General features: G+C 32.5%; 2 protein-coding genes across 11 annotated transcripts; both read left to right on the top strand.

The window, feature by feature from the left end:
- The first annotated feature begins 1,908 nt into the window (after positions 1 to 1,908).
- Positions 1,909 to 12,085, top strand: LOC137835786 (protein SEMI-ROLLED LEAF 2-like). Of its 4 annotated transcripts, none has more exons than XM_068644451.1 (22): positions 1,909 to 2,154; positions 2,276 to 2,337; positions 2,592 to 2,752; positions 3,107 to 3,181; positions 4,036 to 4,151; positions 4,611 to 4,725; positions 4,960 to 5,088; positions 5,615 to 5,662; positions 5,837 to 6,024; positions 6,119 to 6,315; positions 6,410 to 6,702; positions 6,867 to 7,016; positions 7,106 to 7,426; positions 7,670 to 7,819; positions 8,549 to 8,624; positions 8,855 to 8,982; positions 9,134 to 9,328; positions 10,074 to 10,214; positions 10,292 to 10,420; positions 10,517 to 10,723; positions 11,333 to 11,617; positions 11,750 to 12,085. In XM_068644451.1, the coding sequence occupies exons 3-21, from the start codon at positions 2,618 to 2,620 to the stop codon at positions 11,480 to 11,482; spliced, it is 2,943 nt and encodes a 980-aa protein (XP_068500552.1). In that variant the 5' UTR covers positions 1,909 to 2,154; positions 2,276 to 2,337; positions 2,592 to 2,617; the 3' UTR covers positions 11,483 to 11,617; positions 11,750 to 12,085. The 4 variants fall into 4 exon arrangements, with proteins under 4 accessions (XP_068500552.1, XP_068500553.1, XP_068500554.1 ...); XM_068644452.1 differs by having other exon boundaries at positions 2,014 to 2,154; positions 2,276 to 2,332; XM_068644453.1 differs by having other exon boundaries at positions 2,014 to 2,154; positions 2,276 to 2,509.
- A 1,286-nt stretch (positions 12,086 to 13,371) lies between these two features.
- On the top strand, positions 13,372 to 17,536 carry LOC137835785 (endonuclease III homolog 2, chloroplastic-like). Of its 7 annotated transcripts, none has more exons than XM_068644450.1 (10): positions 13,372 to 13,664; positions 13,737 to 13,831; positions 14,018 to 14,054; positions 14,129 to 14,235; positions 14,718 to 14,784; positions 15,190 to 15,281; positions 15,481 to 15,618; positions 15,979 to 16,083; positions 16,627 to 16,710; positions 17,147 to 17,536. In XM_068644450.1, exons 1-10 carry the CDS (start codon positions 13,574 to 13,576, stop codon positions 17,201 to 17,203), a joined length of 873 nt encoding a protein of 290 aa, XP_068500551.1. In that variant the 5' UTR covers positions 13,372 to 13,573; the 3' UTR covers positions 17,204 to 17,536. The 7 variants fall into 7 exon arrangements, with proteins under 7 accessions (XP_068500551.1, XP_068500547.1, XP_068500549.1 ...); XM_068644446.1 differs by having other exon boundaries at positions 17,143 to 17,536; XM_068644447.1 differs by having other exon boundaries at positions 13,438 to 13,664; positions 14,021 to 14,054; positions 17,143 to 17,536.
- The last annotated feature ends 150 nt before the right edge of the window (positions 17,537 to 17,686 follow it).

Here is a 17,686-nt window from a genome sequence, read left to right as displayed (position 1 = left end):
GTGCCTTGTGATGGTGGAACATGAAGGTTGCATTTAAGCTCTTACCAGCATCCATTCATATAGGGCATCAATTTTGGTCTTGTGTTTATGTTGATTCATGTCGAAGATTGTTTGGTTTTGTGGGAAAAGAAAATGATGGACTTGAAAAAAAGGAGAAATTTGAGGAGAAATTACAAGATTATAATTTTGTGTTTACGACGATTAAAACTAATTACAAGATAAATTAATTTACCTCTAAATTTACATCTAAATTTAAAATTCAAATTAATTAAATCCAATAGATTTGTTTCAAATTCGATCTACTTTATCAGATTTGATTAGATATATAAATTATTCATACTAAAGTAATTGTTATAGAAGATTTTTAAAATTAACATTAATGTTATTAACATTCATTTTGTTAATGATTTAGAACAAAGGGAAAATAACAACAATAATAAATAATAATACACTATTCTTGGATTAGATAGAGAGAAATATATGAAATAAAAAATTATACCATTATTTATTAAAATATGAAAAGCTTTTTTTTTTCTACAAATATAACTTTTAAAGGTATATAAAAAAAATAAGGGGAAGTATTGAATTCAATGTAGGTTCTTACATATTGTTAAAAAAAATGCATAGATTATGTTTCAAAATGATTTAGTGTATATTTTGCATGTATGTAAAGTAAATAATAATTTTATCTCATCACTCGAACCTAATTGACTTTCACATTATTTCTTTACTCACAACATTTTTCACTTTCCTCATCTTTTCGCACTCTCATAAATGAATCTAAACAACAAAAACTCTCTCAAATTCACTTGAGTGAACAATATTAATTCGGAGACAACATAGCATACTCATTTTAATAATATTGAGCTAATTTCAAAATAAAAAACAACATCCAAAAACAAAACCAATTCTTATGCAAGTTACACACAAGCATACAAACAAATTTAATTATTCTCACACATTCCATACTATTGTTTCGATAACATATTATTGATAATTCTTGTATATAAATTGGAATAACTATAGTATTGTTTAAGATTTTTTATGTTCAACAACATTAGATGGTGTTGATTGAGTGAGAGACATGTGCAAGCAAAGCGTTGGCAAAAAGATGAAAGAAATGATATGGCGTGAGAATATAAAAGTAAAAAGAAAAGAAAAGAAAATAATGGGGTCACTTTCCTTTCCTTCTTTTCCAATTTTACTTTCTAAAAATCAAATTCCAATATAAAAAAAAGCACCAACCCATAATTTTCGGGACAGTTGGAATGATCAACTCAAAACCCTTTTAATCCATCACTTAATAATTTTTATCCTTTAAATTTTTTTTCATTAAAAGCATAAACTTTACGCGTGATACTATAAAATTATGAAGTTCAGACACTCCTCTTAAACTTAAATGGCTAGTTCTAATACAATTTTAAAAAGAAAAAATATATTAATTTTCTAAAAATTCAAACTTTATTATATAAATTGTTATTATGATTGTAAAAATATGAAACAAATCCTTGTGAACCAGTCATTAAAAACATCTTTCTGCTCAAAAAATTAATCTGAAACATACTTGTGCACATAAATCTTTATTGTCAATTTATATAATTCATAATTATATAATATATAGATCCGTGTCCCCGTGTCCTACATTTTAGAGATTTTACGTATCTCTGTGTCCTTGTTCGTGTCGTATGAGTGTCCGTGCTACATAGCTATAAAGAGCTTCATGAGTATCTTTTAGAAAAAAAAACTCAAATTATTTACTTGATATAAATTAAAGTAATTTATTTATTTATTAATATATTAATAATAATTCATAAATAATTAATACCCGGTATTTTAATTAACAAAAGCGTTAATTCTTATGAAAAAATCGATAGCATGTGATGATGAAGAGTTGTGTGTGGTCAACTTCACATCAACGGTCCACGATGTGCGATGATGCTATATTAGCGTAATTTGTTTAATAAATAAAATTTGATGCAATATATTATATGGAAAAATTAATAATATTGGTGATAAATGACATGTATGGGTTCATGGTGGTTTAATTATAATGCGCATTTTGGTTGTAAGAATTAAAACGTTACATTTCATAATAGCGCCAATGGCAGGGGAAGAGTTGCACCTCTGACCCCAACCCCATTGCCATTTTCCCTGGTAATTTTTTTTTTAATTTAATTTTATATGGTTTTGTTTTCCGTTGGATTTGATCGAGTTCATACAACGATTTTCAGTGTTCGATTGTTTTTCTGTTTTCGTAATTTTGTTTTCTGCATAGATCGCGATCGCGGACGCTTCATTTTGCGAAGGAGTGGAAATTGTATGATTTGAATAGGTTAGGTACGTTCCTAACAAACAATCCTCGCTGCGAATTGTTGATGATGAGTTAATTCAGTATGTAGCTCTCGTTTGCTCCTCAATTTTGGAGCGTTCGTTTGTTATTGTGGAAATTGGTTAAACCCTGTGCGGGCGGGCTCTTGATCGAGCTGAATTGGATTCGCTTTGTGAATTCGTAGGAATTTGAGTTCTGATTACTTTAATGTGAATGGTTGAGGTGATTTGGGAAGTGAATTTTGTTGTGGAAAATGTTTCAGGGCAGGGTTTGTGAATTCATTGCAAAATGGGGGTTATGTCCAGGCGGGTTGTGCCCGTCTGTGGTAACCTCTGTGTGTTTTGTCCTTCTCTGCGTGCAAGATCAAGGCAACCGGTGAAACGTTACAAGAAGTTGATGTCTGATATATTCCCACGTAATCAGGTGAGGTTTTCAGCTTTTGTTGTTACACAGTCTTTGCTTGGTGGCTATTAGTCTCACGGGACCCAAGAATTATAAGTTGACTTGGTAAAAATTGTTTGCTAATGCATGCATCGGGTGGTTTATTTGTGTAGTTTTTAAACTAAGTGGTACCATCTTGTGTATTATTACTATTGCTCTTAGTGGCTGGTGCACTGTTATGTTAAGATGAATAATGATAAATGCGGGCAACGGGGTGGATTTGACCTGTTTCTTGTACTGGTTAAGGTTATTTGAATTTAGCGAACATAGAATGTTCAGGAGCTCTTCTTAGCCCTGTTCTGATTCATATCTGGTGATGATTACTGTGATTTTCAGGTTGCTGAGCCTAATGATAGGAAAATTGGAAAGCTATGTGAGTATGCTTCTAGGAATCCATTGAGAATTCCTAAGGTAATTTATTCTTAATAATCTCCCCCTTGTTTTCATCTCTTCTAGGCTAGTTTGTTTCATTCAACCAGAACATTATGAGATGGTGGAGGAAATTAGATATAATCATTCTCGTAAGAAACTGTTAGATTTGATTAAATTAAAGTATTATTGTAGAAGTTCCAGTTGGATGCCATTCAATAAACACTTGTTTGATAGAATTGATGTTACAATATATGAAAATATTATATCATATCTTAAAATATCTAGTTATCCCCTAAAACTAGTTTCCCTATTTCCTCTTAGTATAAATTACCACATTTCCTTATCTTACCATTTGTATCCCTAATTAGCAAGGATTATGACTAGTATAAATAAGGGTTAGCAATACGTTTTATGAATATAATAAATATATCAATACATTCAAATACATATAAATTATTAGTTTACTAAGTTAATATCAATCTAGTATATATAAGTTTATAGTGTTTCTTATATAAAACTATATAATTTCAACTTAAGCACTGAGATTTACAGTGACAAAATTTGAAGCACTGATCCGTAATGCTTCACAATATTTTCATAAAATTCTGAATGTTTTATTGAAGGAAAACTTGATTATTTAATATTTTGAATGCGGCTAAACTAAAGGAAATCATTTCTATTTAATACTTAAATAAAGAAACTGATACTGAATGTATTTATAAGCCTTTCCGTGTGCTGAATGTTTTCAGTTTTTCTTCACCAAAATCTTATTTGGAATTTATTTAATTTAAAGAGACACCATTTAGCCACTTTAAGTCCTGAATCTTTTCATTTTCACTGTTGATTTCTGATCTCTGAAATATCTAAATTTATTTGCTGTTTTGTCTTGGCAGATTACTGAGAGCTTGGAGCAAAGATGTTATAAGGATTTGCGTAATGAAAACTTTGGTTCGGTGAAAGTGGTCTTGTGCGTATATAGAAAACTGTTATCGACATGTAAGGAGCAGATGTAAGTTTTCCACAGTATAAGTTAAGTGCGTGTTCCTTGGATTTGATTATTATTTGTTCCTGATCAAATTCATTTAAACACATTTGGGTGTTGGGGGAAGGACCTATCTTCAAATGCGTAGATTCAGGCATCATAAATGTATTACATTGCGGAGGCCATTTTGAAATTGATGGACATTTATGAGTTCTTTGTGTCCAGGTTTCATTCATGTAAACACTTTTGTCTGTATGGGTACTTTTTAACACATGGTCAGGCTTAGAACTCTTGTTTTTTTTCAATTTTTTTTCTTAGTATCCTTAAGCAGGGTCTTTAAGTGTCAATTTGTCTCCTGTAGTCCTATTTGCTATTATCTAAAGCATCTTACCATAAAGTTCTTGTTCATTTGATTTATTTCGTTGTTGGATGCTATTCTTTACTATGGCAAGTAATGGTATTCAAACATGCTTCTTAATCTTGCAGGTCACTGTTTGCCAATAGTTTATTAGGGATCCTTCAAACGCTTCTAGAGCAAACTCGTTCACAGGAAATGCAGATCTTAGGTTGCAAGACTCTTGTAGAATTTACAGATTGCCAGGTATTTGGTTAATCAACCTTTTGGACTTGTTAGTGTTAAAATTACAGTAGGATTGCTTCAGTTGGCAAGAGATTTTCCACCCATTTAAAGCAGTTTTTCACCAATTTAAATTTAACTTTGAAGTCTGTATTATTATAGGTTATGGTACTTAATATATTGCATTTTGCAGATCTAGTTTTTTTTCTACTTTATATGCTATAAATTTAGTGATATTGACCCTTTGTGTTAAAGTAGACAAATGGTACATACATGTTCAACTTAGAGGGTTTTATACCAAACCTATGTCAATTGGCTCAAGAAGTGGGAGATAATGAACAAGCTCTGCTTCTACGTTCAGCTGGCCTACAAGCGCTATCCTATATGGTACTTCTCCTTCTCTGGTCCATTGTTGTTGCAGTATTTGCTTATGTATTCCTGTAAATTTATAATTGCAAGGACTTCTCTGTTCTTTTTTTTTATCAATATGTCCAAGAATCTGCACATTTTGATGATTTTTATGTAATCAACCCCCCTGACTGAAGAGTATGACAAGGATGGTTACTAACAGTTTTAGTTATTTGTGATAAATAGTCATTAGATATTGAACTTCTTCATACTGATAGAAACTTTCTTTAACTAATATTCTTAAAAAAATTAAAGCCGTTGTAATCTAAATAATGAAATGAAAATTTCTAAAATTAAAGAGTGAAAGTGGTTTTTTTAGTAATTTAAACTGTAGAAGGCTAGAAGCTTTATTTTGGGAACAAAATTGTTAGAGTGGTACATTTAAATCATTCAAGTTGTTTACTGGTTACCCTGTTCCTACCACAGTATATTTGGTTAGTTGTCTTTCAAGGTCACTTATACCTTCACTGGATGCCTTTTGTTCTTCCTCCTTATGTTTGTCTAGGTGAAGTTCATGGGAGATCACTCACATCTTTGCATGGATTTTGACAAAGTAAGTATTATTTCCCAACTCTTCTTATTCGTTGATTCTGTCAGAGATAGACATTATGCAAAGGCTTGTATTAAACATGTAATTTAGTTTGTATGTATTTATTTATAACCACAATTCAGCGTTTGACTTTTGACGTTAGTTTATACTTGTCTTACTTTAAACGTTGTTCTATAGATTATATCAGTGATTTTGGAAAATTTCACGGATCTCCAATCCAAATCCAATCTTGCCAAACTAGAGAAATTGAATTCACAATCTCAGAGCCAGTTGGTCCAAGGATATTCCAAAGGAGGAGACCTACATTCTTTATCAGAAATCAAGGAGAAGAATGGTGTGACAGGAACTGAGACAGAATCCAAGTTGTAGGTCTTCTCTAACTGTTTTCCTATCTCCGTCTTGGTATAAAGCCAACATATGACATCCGGACAACCATTTTTTTGTTCACTGTTTTTACAGAGATACTGCTAAAGATCCTGCTTACTGGTCAAAAATTTGCTTGTATAATATGGCCAAATTGGCCAAGGAAGCTACAACTGTGCGGCGTGTCCTTGAACCATTTTTTCACAATTTTGATGCTGAAAACCACTGGTCTCCTGAAAAGGGAGTTGCTTCTTGTATTTTGCTGTATTTGCAATCCCTTCTAGCAGAATCAGGTAGCCTTGTAACATTCAATGTTATAACTTTTTCTTACATATGCAGTTTTTATCTAATTTTCTATATAAATGATTATCACTTTTTGAACACCAGGAGATAACTCCCATCTTCTGTTGTCCATTTTGGTCAAGCACTTGGATCATAAAAATGTTGCTAAGCAGCCTATCCTTCAGATTGATATTATTAAAACCACCACTCAGCTTGCACAAAATGTGAAACAGCAGGCTTCAGTTGCAATCATTGGTGCAATATCGGATCTCATTAAACATTTAAGGAAATGCCTGCAAAATTTAGCTGAAACATCCAGCATTGGAGATGGTACATATAGGTTGAATACTGAACTTAAGTCTGCCTTAGAAATGTGCATATTACAACTTTCAAAGAAGGTATTTGTGCTACATTATGTATCACTTTTTTGTTTGTCTTCCTAACTTTTTATTATCTCACACTTGGCATCATACAGAAGGGCCTTAGCTGTGATTTTTTAGTAAAGTTTCCTGGATTCTAGATATCCACAGATCCAATTTGATCTGTTCTACTATAACAACAGGTTGGGGATATAGGACCAATTCTTGATTTGATGGCTGTGGCACTGGAGAATATCCCAGTTACTACCATCACAGCAAGATCAATAATCTCTGCTATCTATCAAACAGCAAAATTAATCACTTCCGTTCCAAATGTGTCATATCACAATAAGGCAAGTGTTCCTACTTGGATTGGAAATGGGATTTTATGCTTAGGTCTAGTAAATATCTAAACTTTTGGGTCACCTTTTGACTTATCCAGGCTTTCCCTGATGCCTTGTTTCATCAATTGCTCCTGGCCATGGCTCATCCTGACTATGAAACACAAATTGGAGCACACAGCATCTTCTCTATGGTGCTTATGCCATCCATGGTTTCTCCTTGGTTGGACCACAAAACAAAGATTGCTCATAAGGCACAGAATGACAGCTTCTCCACTGCACATGAAACTTTTTCTGGAGATGAAAACTTTAACGGGAAACTGGAAGAAGGAAAGACAATATCTGGTGTCAATGGGAAGAAATATGCAATTCATCCATATAGGGGCTACAGTTTTTCTCCTAAGCTAACTGATGGAAACGAGGTAAGAATTTGTTTATGTATCATTATTAATTGTATGCATTTAATAGTGTGTTTTTGGTTTGGAGAGGGAAAATAATTTGCAATTCATATTCATTGTAATTTAATTTTAACTATTGTTGTTTAGTTCAATTATGTTAAATACATGGTTGAGTTACTTGGGCTGTTTCTTTTTTCCTTTTTCCAACAATAGAGACCCTTTATCCTTCATTGTTCTAGTTCCAAACTTTGAGTCTGAAATTTTCAGGATCAAAGTTCTCTTAGGCTAAGCAGTCATCAAGTTAGTCTTCTACTTTCTTCAATCTGGGTCCAGGCAACATCTGTGGGAAATGGCCCTGCAAATTATGAGGCAATGGCACACACCTATAGCATTGCTTTATTATTTAGTCGTTCTAAGGTGAGTATGGTTTTTAGCGTACTTAGTGTTCTGATTGCTTATAAAGACCTATGATCGGTACTCATCTTGTTTAAATGTTATTCATTTATAATTGTATAAAGACATATGCTAACTAATGTCATTAAAAAAATAAAGAAATAGAAAGTTTTATTGGGAAAGGAAGTATCTATTCTATTAGAAATACAGAATATTATTTAAAACTTACCTTTTTTAGGCAACTAGAAATGTTTACTAAGGTATTTAATGCTACATAACTAGTTCCTTTAGGGCACTTGTTATTAGAATAAAAAGAAATTGTATTGTGTGATTGAAAATCAAAAGCCAAAGTACATGAGTTATGTCAGCTATATATTGCTGATCCAGAGAAGCTAACAGAATGTATCTGACTAAGAAGAATGTCCTAACAACCTGTAAGTAACTAGGAGTTAGTTTACCGAGTACAGCTATCAAAGTAGTACACTTGTCAAGAGCTTAACACAAAAGAAAGGGTCTATTTACAATAGGAGTAAAACTATACTCAAATGGTCGTTAACAAGAACCTTGTTTAAATTGGTAATTGATTTAGTGGCAGTGGTTGTATTATTTTGACAGGAATTTTTATCTTGTCAGAAATGAAGAAAAAATTGTGCATATTACATATGTTAAAATTAATCTTAATCACTTTTAAGCCTTGTAATAGTACATGATTGATTTGCCTTAAGTTCATGAAGTTCTAATTGTTTTTCACAGGTGTCTAATCACATGGGTTTAGTAAGATGTTTTCAACTGGCATTTTCCCTCCGGAGGATCTCTTTGGACCAAGAAGGTGAGATTTTACAGACAAAATTTTACTCTGGATGAAGGAAAGACGTTGAGAAATCTTGTCCCTATGGAATCAAGGCTTGAGTAGTGGAATAATCATTCCATGTCTTTTTTTATACAAAACAAAGAAATGTTCTCCAAATGTTCTGCTACATATATAGGAAATCATCTTAATTGAGAATAATATTTTCTCTGGTGAAACTTTTCTGACATTCTTTTACGTGCTTGTTAAAGGAGGTCTACAACCATCTCGTAGGAGGTCCCTTTTTACCTTGGCTTCATACATGCTTATCTTCTCTGCCAGGGCTTGCAGTCTCCCTGATCTAATTCCAATAGTTAAAGCTTCACTGACCGAGGCAGCAGTTAATTTCTTTACCTTACCTCTGGACTTGATCCACATTTTTCATTCCCTCATCTTCCTTTTAAAATTGAATGTCACAAAATTGAGTGTCACTACATACTTTCACTTTTTACTCTTGATTAGATTGACTGGTCAAAGTTATAAATCCACAGGTAGATCCTTTTCTTGAATTGGTTGATGACATCCGACTGCTGGCTGTCTGTAAAGAATCAGAGAATATAATTTATGGATCTCAGGAAGATGAGGTGGCTGCTTTGAAGTCTCTTTTAGCTGTAGAATTGGATGACAAGCAGTTGAAAGAGACTGTAATATCGTACTTTATGACTAAATTTTCAATATTGTCTGAGGTAATGTGAATTTGCTTGGGTTGATTAAAGAATACGTTGATATGCTTGGAAAATTAATAGTATACTTTTTACCTATATTAATAATCGGTTAATGATTTGCTAAAGAAATGTGGCTTTGATACTCTTTAATATGTATTATTGACATACAAACCCTCCAAATGCAATAAGGAGTAAGGAAAAATGAAGGTTAATAGTGAGGACACATTGTATTTTGATTTGCTTCACTATTTTGAATGTAGTAGGGTAGGATTTAAAAGAAGATAGAACATACTATTTCAGAGAGAATTTAGAGAACGTAAATGCTTTATTGTTATTCAGTAGGGTGTAATATTTTACATAGGTTCTGCATATCACCCATATTTATAGTCTCTTGAGAAATACTTAGTTGAGGGGACTATTTCCTAGGCTGCTATTAATCAAGTGCTACGTCGTAGACACTAATGCCCATAAGTGCTAAATGCATTTTATTGTGTGATACATGATTGAACATAGTAATTACTAGAGTGATAAATGATATCTGGTGTATCGCCATTGAACTTCTGAGTAGCAAGGATGTGGAAACTATCAAAGTATATACTTTTATATTTTAGAAAATAATACTTGTGAAGCATGCAAAAATGTGGACTGTTTAGCAGAAGTTGCAGTACTGTATAAAAGTATGTGGGCTGAGGGCTCAATTTGTGGCTCATGTACTGGTGTACAAGTATGTGGGGAGATAACTAGAATTGTTTTCCATATTTACCAGGATGAATTGTCTAGCATAAAGAATCAACTTCTACAGAGTTTTTCCTCAGATGATGCATATCCATTAGGACCTCTGTCATTTATGGAGACATCAAGACCATGTTCTCCTCTTGCTCTGGTTGAATTCCCAAGTTTTGATGAGGTAAAAGTCTCCAAAGTTGCATCTAAAATTAGTGGCTTGTCAAACTTGTGTGCCAAATGCTGTAATTGGTTTTTCAGATAATGATTCCGGGTGATTTGATGGGGGAAGAGACTGGACCTGAGCATAGTGGAAGCCAGTCGGATCATAAAACATCACTGTCAACCAACTACCCTGATGTTCTAAATGTTAATCAACTATTAGATTCGGTAAAAACTTGTCTGCTTTTGTTTGTATGATACCGGAGAGAGGATATTTTATTTCTTCTTTCCTTGAACATACTATGGACATTATTTTATGGATAGGTTTTGGAAACTTCACGGCAAGTTGCAAGTTTCTCCACTTCTTCAAGTCCTCTACCTTATGACCAAATGAAGGACCAGTGCGAGGCACTTGTAGCAGGGAAACAACAGAAGATGTCCGTCATTCAGAGTCTCAAGCATCGACAAGAGAATAACGCCATAATTCTTTCAAGTGGAAATGAAGTTACAGTTGCCCCTCTACATGCTAAGGTTAGCATTTTTTTACAGAAGTTTAATTTTTCAGTCAGGAATGTACATATTTTGAAAAAAAATTCAGGATCTATTTGCCATTCAATTGGTTATTTTTTTTTTAAAAGTTTGGCGTATTGACTATCGTGGTTGAGTACATTCAGGTAGGGTTTGAACTAATTATTAACCAATTATATATTTTTGAAAATTGAAATGCACCCATAAACTTAAAGACAATCATCTGTGATAATATTCTCCATAAATTTATTTTCATGAACTCTGTATTTCTATTAGAAATTTATTACCGAGTTTGAGATGGTATGAACATATATTTGTTGATGACTAAGACTAGCAACACAGTCGTTGGTATAGATCACATATCATGTAAAGACTGGAACAAAGAGTGCACACACTCTTCGTGAGATCTCAACGACTGACAAGGAATATTTTAGGAGTGTCATAAGTGTATCGCAAATATTCTTTGTTTTATATAATTGATGGATGGGGTGGTAGGACCATTCTGTCAGTCAGGTTTTGAATCCATGATTTGTCTTGTGCCATGTTTTAACTTATTTGTGGACCGATGTATTACTCCCAAAGTAAACAAGAGTAATTTCGTTGATTGTATAGGCACTGGAATATTCACCAAGTGATTTGAAGTTAGTAACTCAGCAATCATATCAAGCACTCGACCATTCTCCTGACTATGGGCTGCAACATTCTCTGAGGCTACCTCCTTCCAGCCCCTACGATAAATTTTTGAGAGCTGCGGGATGCTAATGACACTAACCTGCAATACATGCCATTTTTTCATTCTTTGCAATGCTGCTAAAATGTTTCTTCATGGTTTCTACCATTCATGCCCGAACTACGTGAAATATGCAGGAGAGTAAATTTTTTCTTTTGTTGGGAGAGGTGAATATTTGTTTTCAGCAAATGTACGATTTTGTCTATAAATTATAGTAATATTTGTCAATATTCTTTTTATAAATAAAGGGTTTTGTTGATACTTTTGGTTTGCTGAAACCGTTTTCTGTGGTTCTCTAGTGTGGACCAAATGCTTGAAGCTCCTGATGATTCATGAGTCGTGAAGAATGAATTCCTGTGCGGCTGCTCCGCTTTATCCCTATCCCTACCCAATTCCTGATAAAGCAAGCTCTGGCGTATTGCTATACGTATATTATTTTTTTTTTAATTTTTCATACATATATTAATATCAAATATGTTATATTTATTTCACATGGATCACGTATACTTCATTTTTAGTGTGTATGGGTGTAAGAATTTCTTTTATAGATGTGATAATGTGATGGAAAATAACGCGATAGGACGAATATGAGATGGAAAGAAAAATTTAATACATGATCATAATTACTCAATTCATATCTATCTCTTTGATATCACTATATGTTATTAATATAAAATGTTTGAAATTTAATGTTTTATTTAATTTTATTCTTTTAAATATTTTGTTTGAATAAATCAATTATTTAATTTGGAATTGCAAATTTTAACAGGATAAATTTTAATATTCAACTTATGAAAATAAAGTTTAAAAATCTAAATTTTAATATTGAACTTATGAAAATGAATATTATTATAATATTATACAATTAAAAAAATAATGTTAGATAACCTTGTAAAAAATAATAAATGCAAATATTAATATTGATAGAGATGGAGGTGAAAGAAGAACGGGAAATAAGGGAGAGAGTAGACAGGAAAAGAAAAAGACGTAATAGAGACTACAGAACGAAAAGGGAGTACGAAAGTTTTGAATAGCAAATTTGAGTTATAAAAGTGTTGACTAATAAAAATATGAAATTTTTAATTAATATATTTTAGGATTAATTGAAATTTTGATCCTAATATTTTTTAAAAATCTGCAATTTTAGTTCTTTTTTTCTTCCATAATTTTAGTTTTTGCATTTCTTTTTACACAATTTTAATCTTTTACACAATTTAGTTTTTGAAATAATAGAAATTTTGCATATAATTAATCTGAATATTCAACAAAGTTGCATGTAACTAAAAATAAGGGAATTTTGAACAAAAAATTACGAATATTTAAAATTAAGTAACTATAATTACATGAAAAAGAAAACCGAAACCAAAATTAAAATTAAGCTTACATTTTTCGTCAAAACATTTTAAATTTTATCAAAAATACATAATTATACATTAAAATAAGAAAACCTAAAGAAATATAATAAATAACCACTTGAAATTGCATTAATATAAATCAAACACACCATTCTATGAGAAAGCTTATCCATAAAAAAAGTAACTGCAGTTTCCTTAATATTGTTAATTGCAGTTAACAAAACCAAGAACCTAAGGAAGGCACGGACCAAAAAGGTAAGCCATTTCTATCTATGCTTACACCAGAAGGGCCGAATCCAAATCACAGGACTTCTGAATAGCAGCTCAATCTTTTATTTTATTAGTAAAAAGATTTCACATAGATTAAAAATAATAGTATGCTATTACAAATCTCATCATCTTATAAATTGAAGTTGAATTAAATTTAATATGATATCAGAAAGTTAACTTGTGGGATTACCTCTATGAACATTCAAAGTCTAGTTCTTTAACAAGTACATTAGCTTGGAATCCAGCTTTGAGAGGTACCATCAAATTTATAAGCAAGTCATGCATATGAGAATTTCATAACAATGGAACACCAACAAATAAACCACTTAGTGTCATTAAACTCCATAAGGATGAACTCAAAATAGCATATCTATATGGAACACATAGTTAAAGATTAATAGTCATACCCTCTGATTCAGAAACAAGATCAATTGGTAGAAGTCAGCTATTCTCTTCACTTCAAAACATAAACATCTAAAAGACAACATTTTTCCTCAGATGTCGGTCGTTTCTGTGTTTGGTTTGGGCCGAATCCATGTCTCCCTTTCAGCCAAAACTACTCAATTTTTTTCCTCAAAACCTCATTCAGGTTTTCTAAGAATAACTCTTCTTTTTTTCATCTCCATCACAAATAAACTTCCTACTTTCTTTTCTGCTTCAGTGTCTCAACTTGGAGCCTCTGTGACCAGCAAAAGAACCAGAAAAGGCTTGCAGCTTCAACACGTTCCCCAAATTGAAACAGAAAACCATCAGAAAGTGAGACTTTCATTGTTGTTTGAGCTTTTCTGGCCTCCGGAATTTCAATTTTCAATCAGAACTTTTGAATCCTTTAATTGGTCCCATTTGTGAAAACTCTTTCACTTGTGATATGAACCTGTTAACTGCATCTTCAAGAGTAAGTTTCATTCTAATGACGTGTGATGTGAGTTTATTCCCATGCAGGAGATCCCAGGATTTGCAAATGAATTGGTTCCAAGAGGTGAGTGAGTGTCTCTTTCCTCCAGGCTGTGTCCTTGGTTCAGGAAGCTTAAATTTTGCAGTTCATATATGCAGGTGAAGCCCCTGAGAATTGGGAAAAGGTTCTTCAAGGGATTCGCCAAATGAGGAGTTCGGCAGATGAACATGAACCAGTTGCACGCGAGGAAGCTGCTGATAATAGTGTACCTCCTAAGATCTAGCATTGAATCCTGCTACTGTTTAGAAATGTGATTATAAAGTTATAAATTATAATATATACTTTCTATAGCATTGTCTCAGTTATAATGATGGATGGAATGAGATGAAATTGAATAAACTTATCATGACTTTGGTTTGATATTCAAGGGTTGGTAAGGAGAGTAGTGAAAACTAAGTTGGTTTCAGCCTTTATCCCAAAGTGGGGAAAAGAAGGATATAGTTATTCCATCACAGAATTTGGGTCAATCATTAACCATTATCATCGAACTAATCCATAACCTATTTGCTGGCTCCTATTAGAATTACTCATCAATACATGTTTTGAATCCTGAATTGGTTGGATTTTCACAGGGACTTTCTATTAACTACTGTGATTATTAGATTTTCTTCTAATTTCAGCATACTGTATGAAGCATGATTTTATGGAGAAATTTATCCTTATGTAAATTCTGATGATTACAACCAGGAAAGAAGATTTGCTGTCTTGGCATCTTCCCTTTTATCAAGCCAAACTAAGGAGCATGTTACTCGTGGTAAGTATGCATGCCTTCTACAGTTTTAAGGACTCTCTTGGTTTTCTTTTGTTGTTAGCTTGCATTGCAGCATACACAGACTCATTCTAATCTAAGGAAAAAGATACTAATATTATTTTTTTTTGTTAGGAATCAAAGTTTGAGTTCGAGTCTCATATCGAGTAAAAATGAGAAAGTTGGCTCATAAATTCATTTTCTTAAAGTTTTTGATTGAAAGTGATGTCATAATTTCTTATATGAGTGGGTTTGATGTTGATCGAGATACTTGTGGTTAAAAATACTTCTGCTTGACACCCTCCTCCCCAAATCATGTTAAATCACCTGCTTTCTTAGTGTGATCATATTCAAGTTGCTTATTTAAACTGTTTTAGATTTTTAATTACAAGTGTCTACTTTTAAGAATAGGAGCGACTCAACGTCTTCGTGAAAATGGCCTTCTTACCGCTGAAGCAATGAACAAAGCTGATGAAGAAACCATCAAAAATTTGATTTACCCTGTATGTTCTTTGCCAAAGTATCTATGGTAGCTGCAGGAAACCATTTTCTCATGTGATTCAAATAATCTGGATTTGGTGGCAAATGAAGGATGCTGCTACCTTTGAGGCATCCATTATTTCCATAATTTTCATGTTAGCATGTCAAATTCTTTCGTTGTTATGTACCATATGCTTATACTTTATAGTATTCTTTTTCAAGGTTGGATTTTACACAAGAAAAGCCAGTAACTTGAAGAAAATTGCTAATATTTGCCTCATGAAGTATGATGGAGACATACCTAGCTCAATTGGGGACCTACTCTTGCTGCCAGGAGTAGGTCCTAAGATTGCTCATCTGGTACATACAAAATGCTTTTCTATTTCAAACAACACTTTTCCTTTTAGTTTTTGTTAAAATAATCATTCCCTGTATGAAACAGCTCAAGTTTTAGTCCTTATAAAGGTGTGCAGGGACTAAAGTTTATGTTTTTTAAGAACTAAAGTGTGAAATAGAATGAAATCACCAGGGACCAATGTTTATTAACAGGATAAAGAAACTAAAACTTATGTATCTTTTTTTTTCATAGTAGGACTATTCCTAAATGAGTGTCACCTATAGTGACAAAAATGATTATTTATACTTTTTAAGCTCATTTTATTAGTGATAACAGTGTTCAATTTTTTCTTCTTTAAATTCACTTTGTTAGTGGCAATATAGGTTATGATTATGGGATGGAACAATGTCCAAGGGATATGTGTAGATACTCACGTCCACCGCATTTGCAATCGTCTTGGGTGGGTTTCCAGATCAGGCTCAAAACAGGTTCATACAACTTTGGTGGCATCACATCTTTTGCTTCTTCACTGATTTTCTGAAATTGACATTCATATTGAAAAATATGTTTATTATAATATTTTTTACTGGTATTACAAAGTGTTACTAGTTTCGTTTCTTATTCAAAACTTAGAAGCCAACTGTCTAGTATTATTAGCCTTTGTTGCATGGTTCATTGTCTCCCAACATCTAGCCATCTAGGTTCTGATACAGACAAGGCAATTAGGAGGTAAATATTTGCGAAGAATTCCTAAGAATTCAGGGCTTATATATCTTATGTGATTAATATTTATGTCAGAAAGGGAATGTCACTGATTCACTATCACACCATATCACTTGTTAACTGTGATATCTGTTGGAGATTACACATCAATCAGAATTAAGAACATTTCATAAGTTGAGTACATTTTTTAACAGTATCTTTCTTAATAGTATCTGAAAGTTGCTGCAATTATGAGTATGTTCAGCAGATAAGAATTTTTGCTTCTAGTGTTACAAATTGAAAGTTATTAATCCTCTTCCATTTGCTAGAAAACTTTGACACCAGAAGAAACCAGACAAGGGCTGCAACGATGGCTTCCAAAGGAGGAATGGGTTCCAATAAATCCTCTTTTGGTATGCTAAGCTCATTTCTTTTGGCTGATAAAAAAAAAGCTCATTTCTTTTGATTCTATATCACTCTCAACAGATGCCCTATATGGTTACTTTGGGTGCCATACTATTCTGTTTTTACTGCATTATAACAAGCATGTTGCAGCTTGTTTAATCCTTCTATCTTATATTCCAACATTGTGTATACTGAGAATAGATAATATATTTTATTTCACTGCTACTCTTCAGATAGAGAATACAATCTCTCCAAATAGTTTCTAGACTTCTCAAATTCACATGTTTGTAAATTACATTTAAAATCATATTATAAATGACATTCAAAATCAGAATTAAAGATAATAATTATTGATCATTCAAATTTTTAGACAACTGATGATGATAGTTTTGAGTTTAATACTTAAGATATAGATCATTCTCTGACTTGAATACAAACAGGTAGGATTTGGACGATCAATTTGTACTCCTCTACGGCCTCACTGTGGAGAGTGTCTTGTAAGTAGCTTCTGTCCATCAGCATACAAGGAGGCTTCAAGCTTTTCCAACTCCAAAAAACTTACACTGAACAAGAAGCCTTAATCTACCCTATTGGAGCTGATCAACTTTTTCTGAGGTTCATGTGGAAGGATTTGACTCCTTTCAAATAAGAGAAACATAAGTAATTTCAATCTGGATAAGAAGAACATCAAGTATTGACCTTCTAACACATGCATGTACACGTAATATCAAGATTGGATATTCTGAAATTATTTATTTCATTTTCTAATGTGAGAGGAGCCAAGATCTTCTGATTATAAGATAATAACTTTACTATCATGTTAAGACTGCAAAATCTTCATTCTACAAATTTTGAAAATAATACTTATCATACATCTCCAAGAACTTTATTCATGTATTTGATTTATTAGATGTTGTTTTTTGAGATCAACTTAAAGAAGAATGGACACATTGTTTTTGTAAAACATTAATCATAATTCCCTTA

The sequence above is a fragment of the Phaseolus vulgaris genome, chromosome 5 (genome assembly GCF_000499845.2).
Source record: "Phaseolus vulgaris cultivar G19833 chromosome 5, P. vulgaris v2.0, whole genome shotgun sequence".
Classification (NCBI taxonomy): domain Eukaryota; kingdom Viridiplantae; phylum Streptophyta; class Magnoliopsida; order Fabales; family Fabaceae; genus Phaseolus; species Phaseolus vulgaris.
The sequence above is the reverse complement of the archived record's forward strand: the minus strand, read 5'-3'. Positions and strand labels throughout refer to the sequence as shown.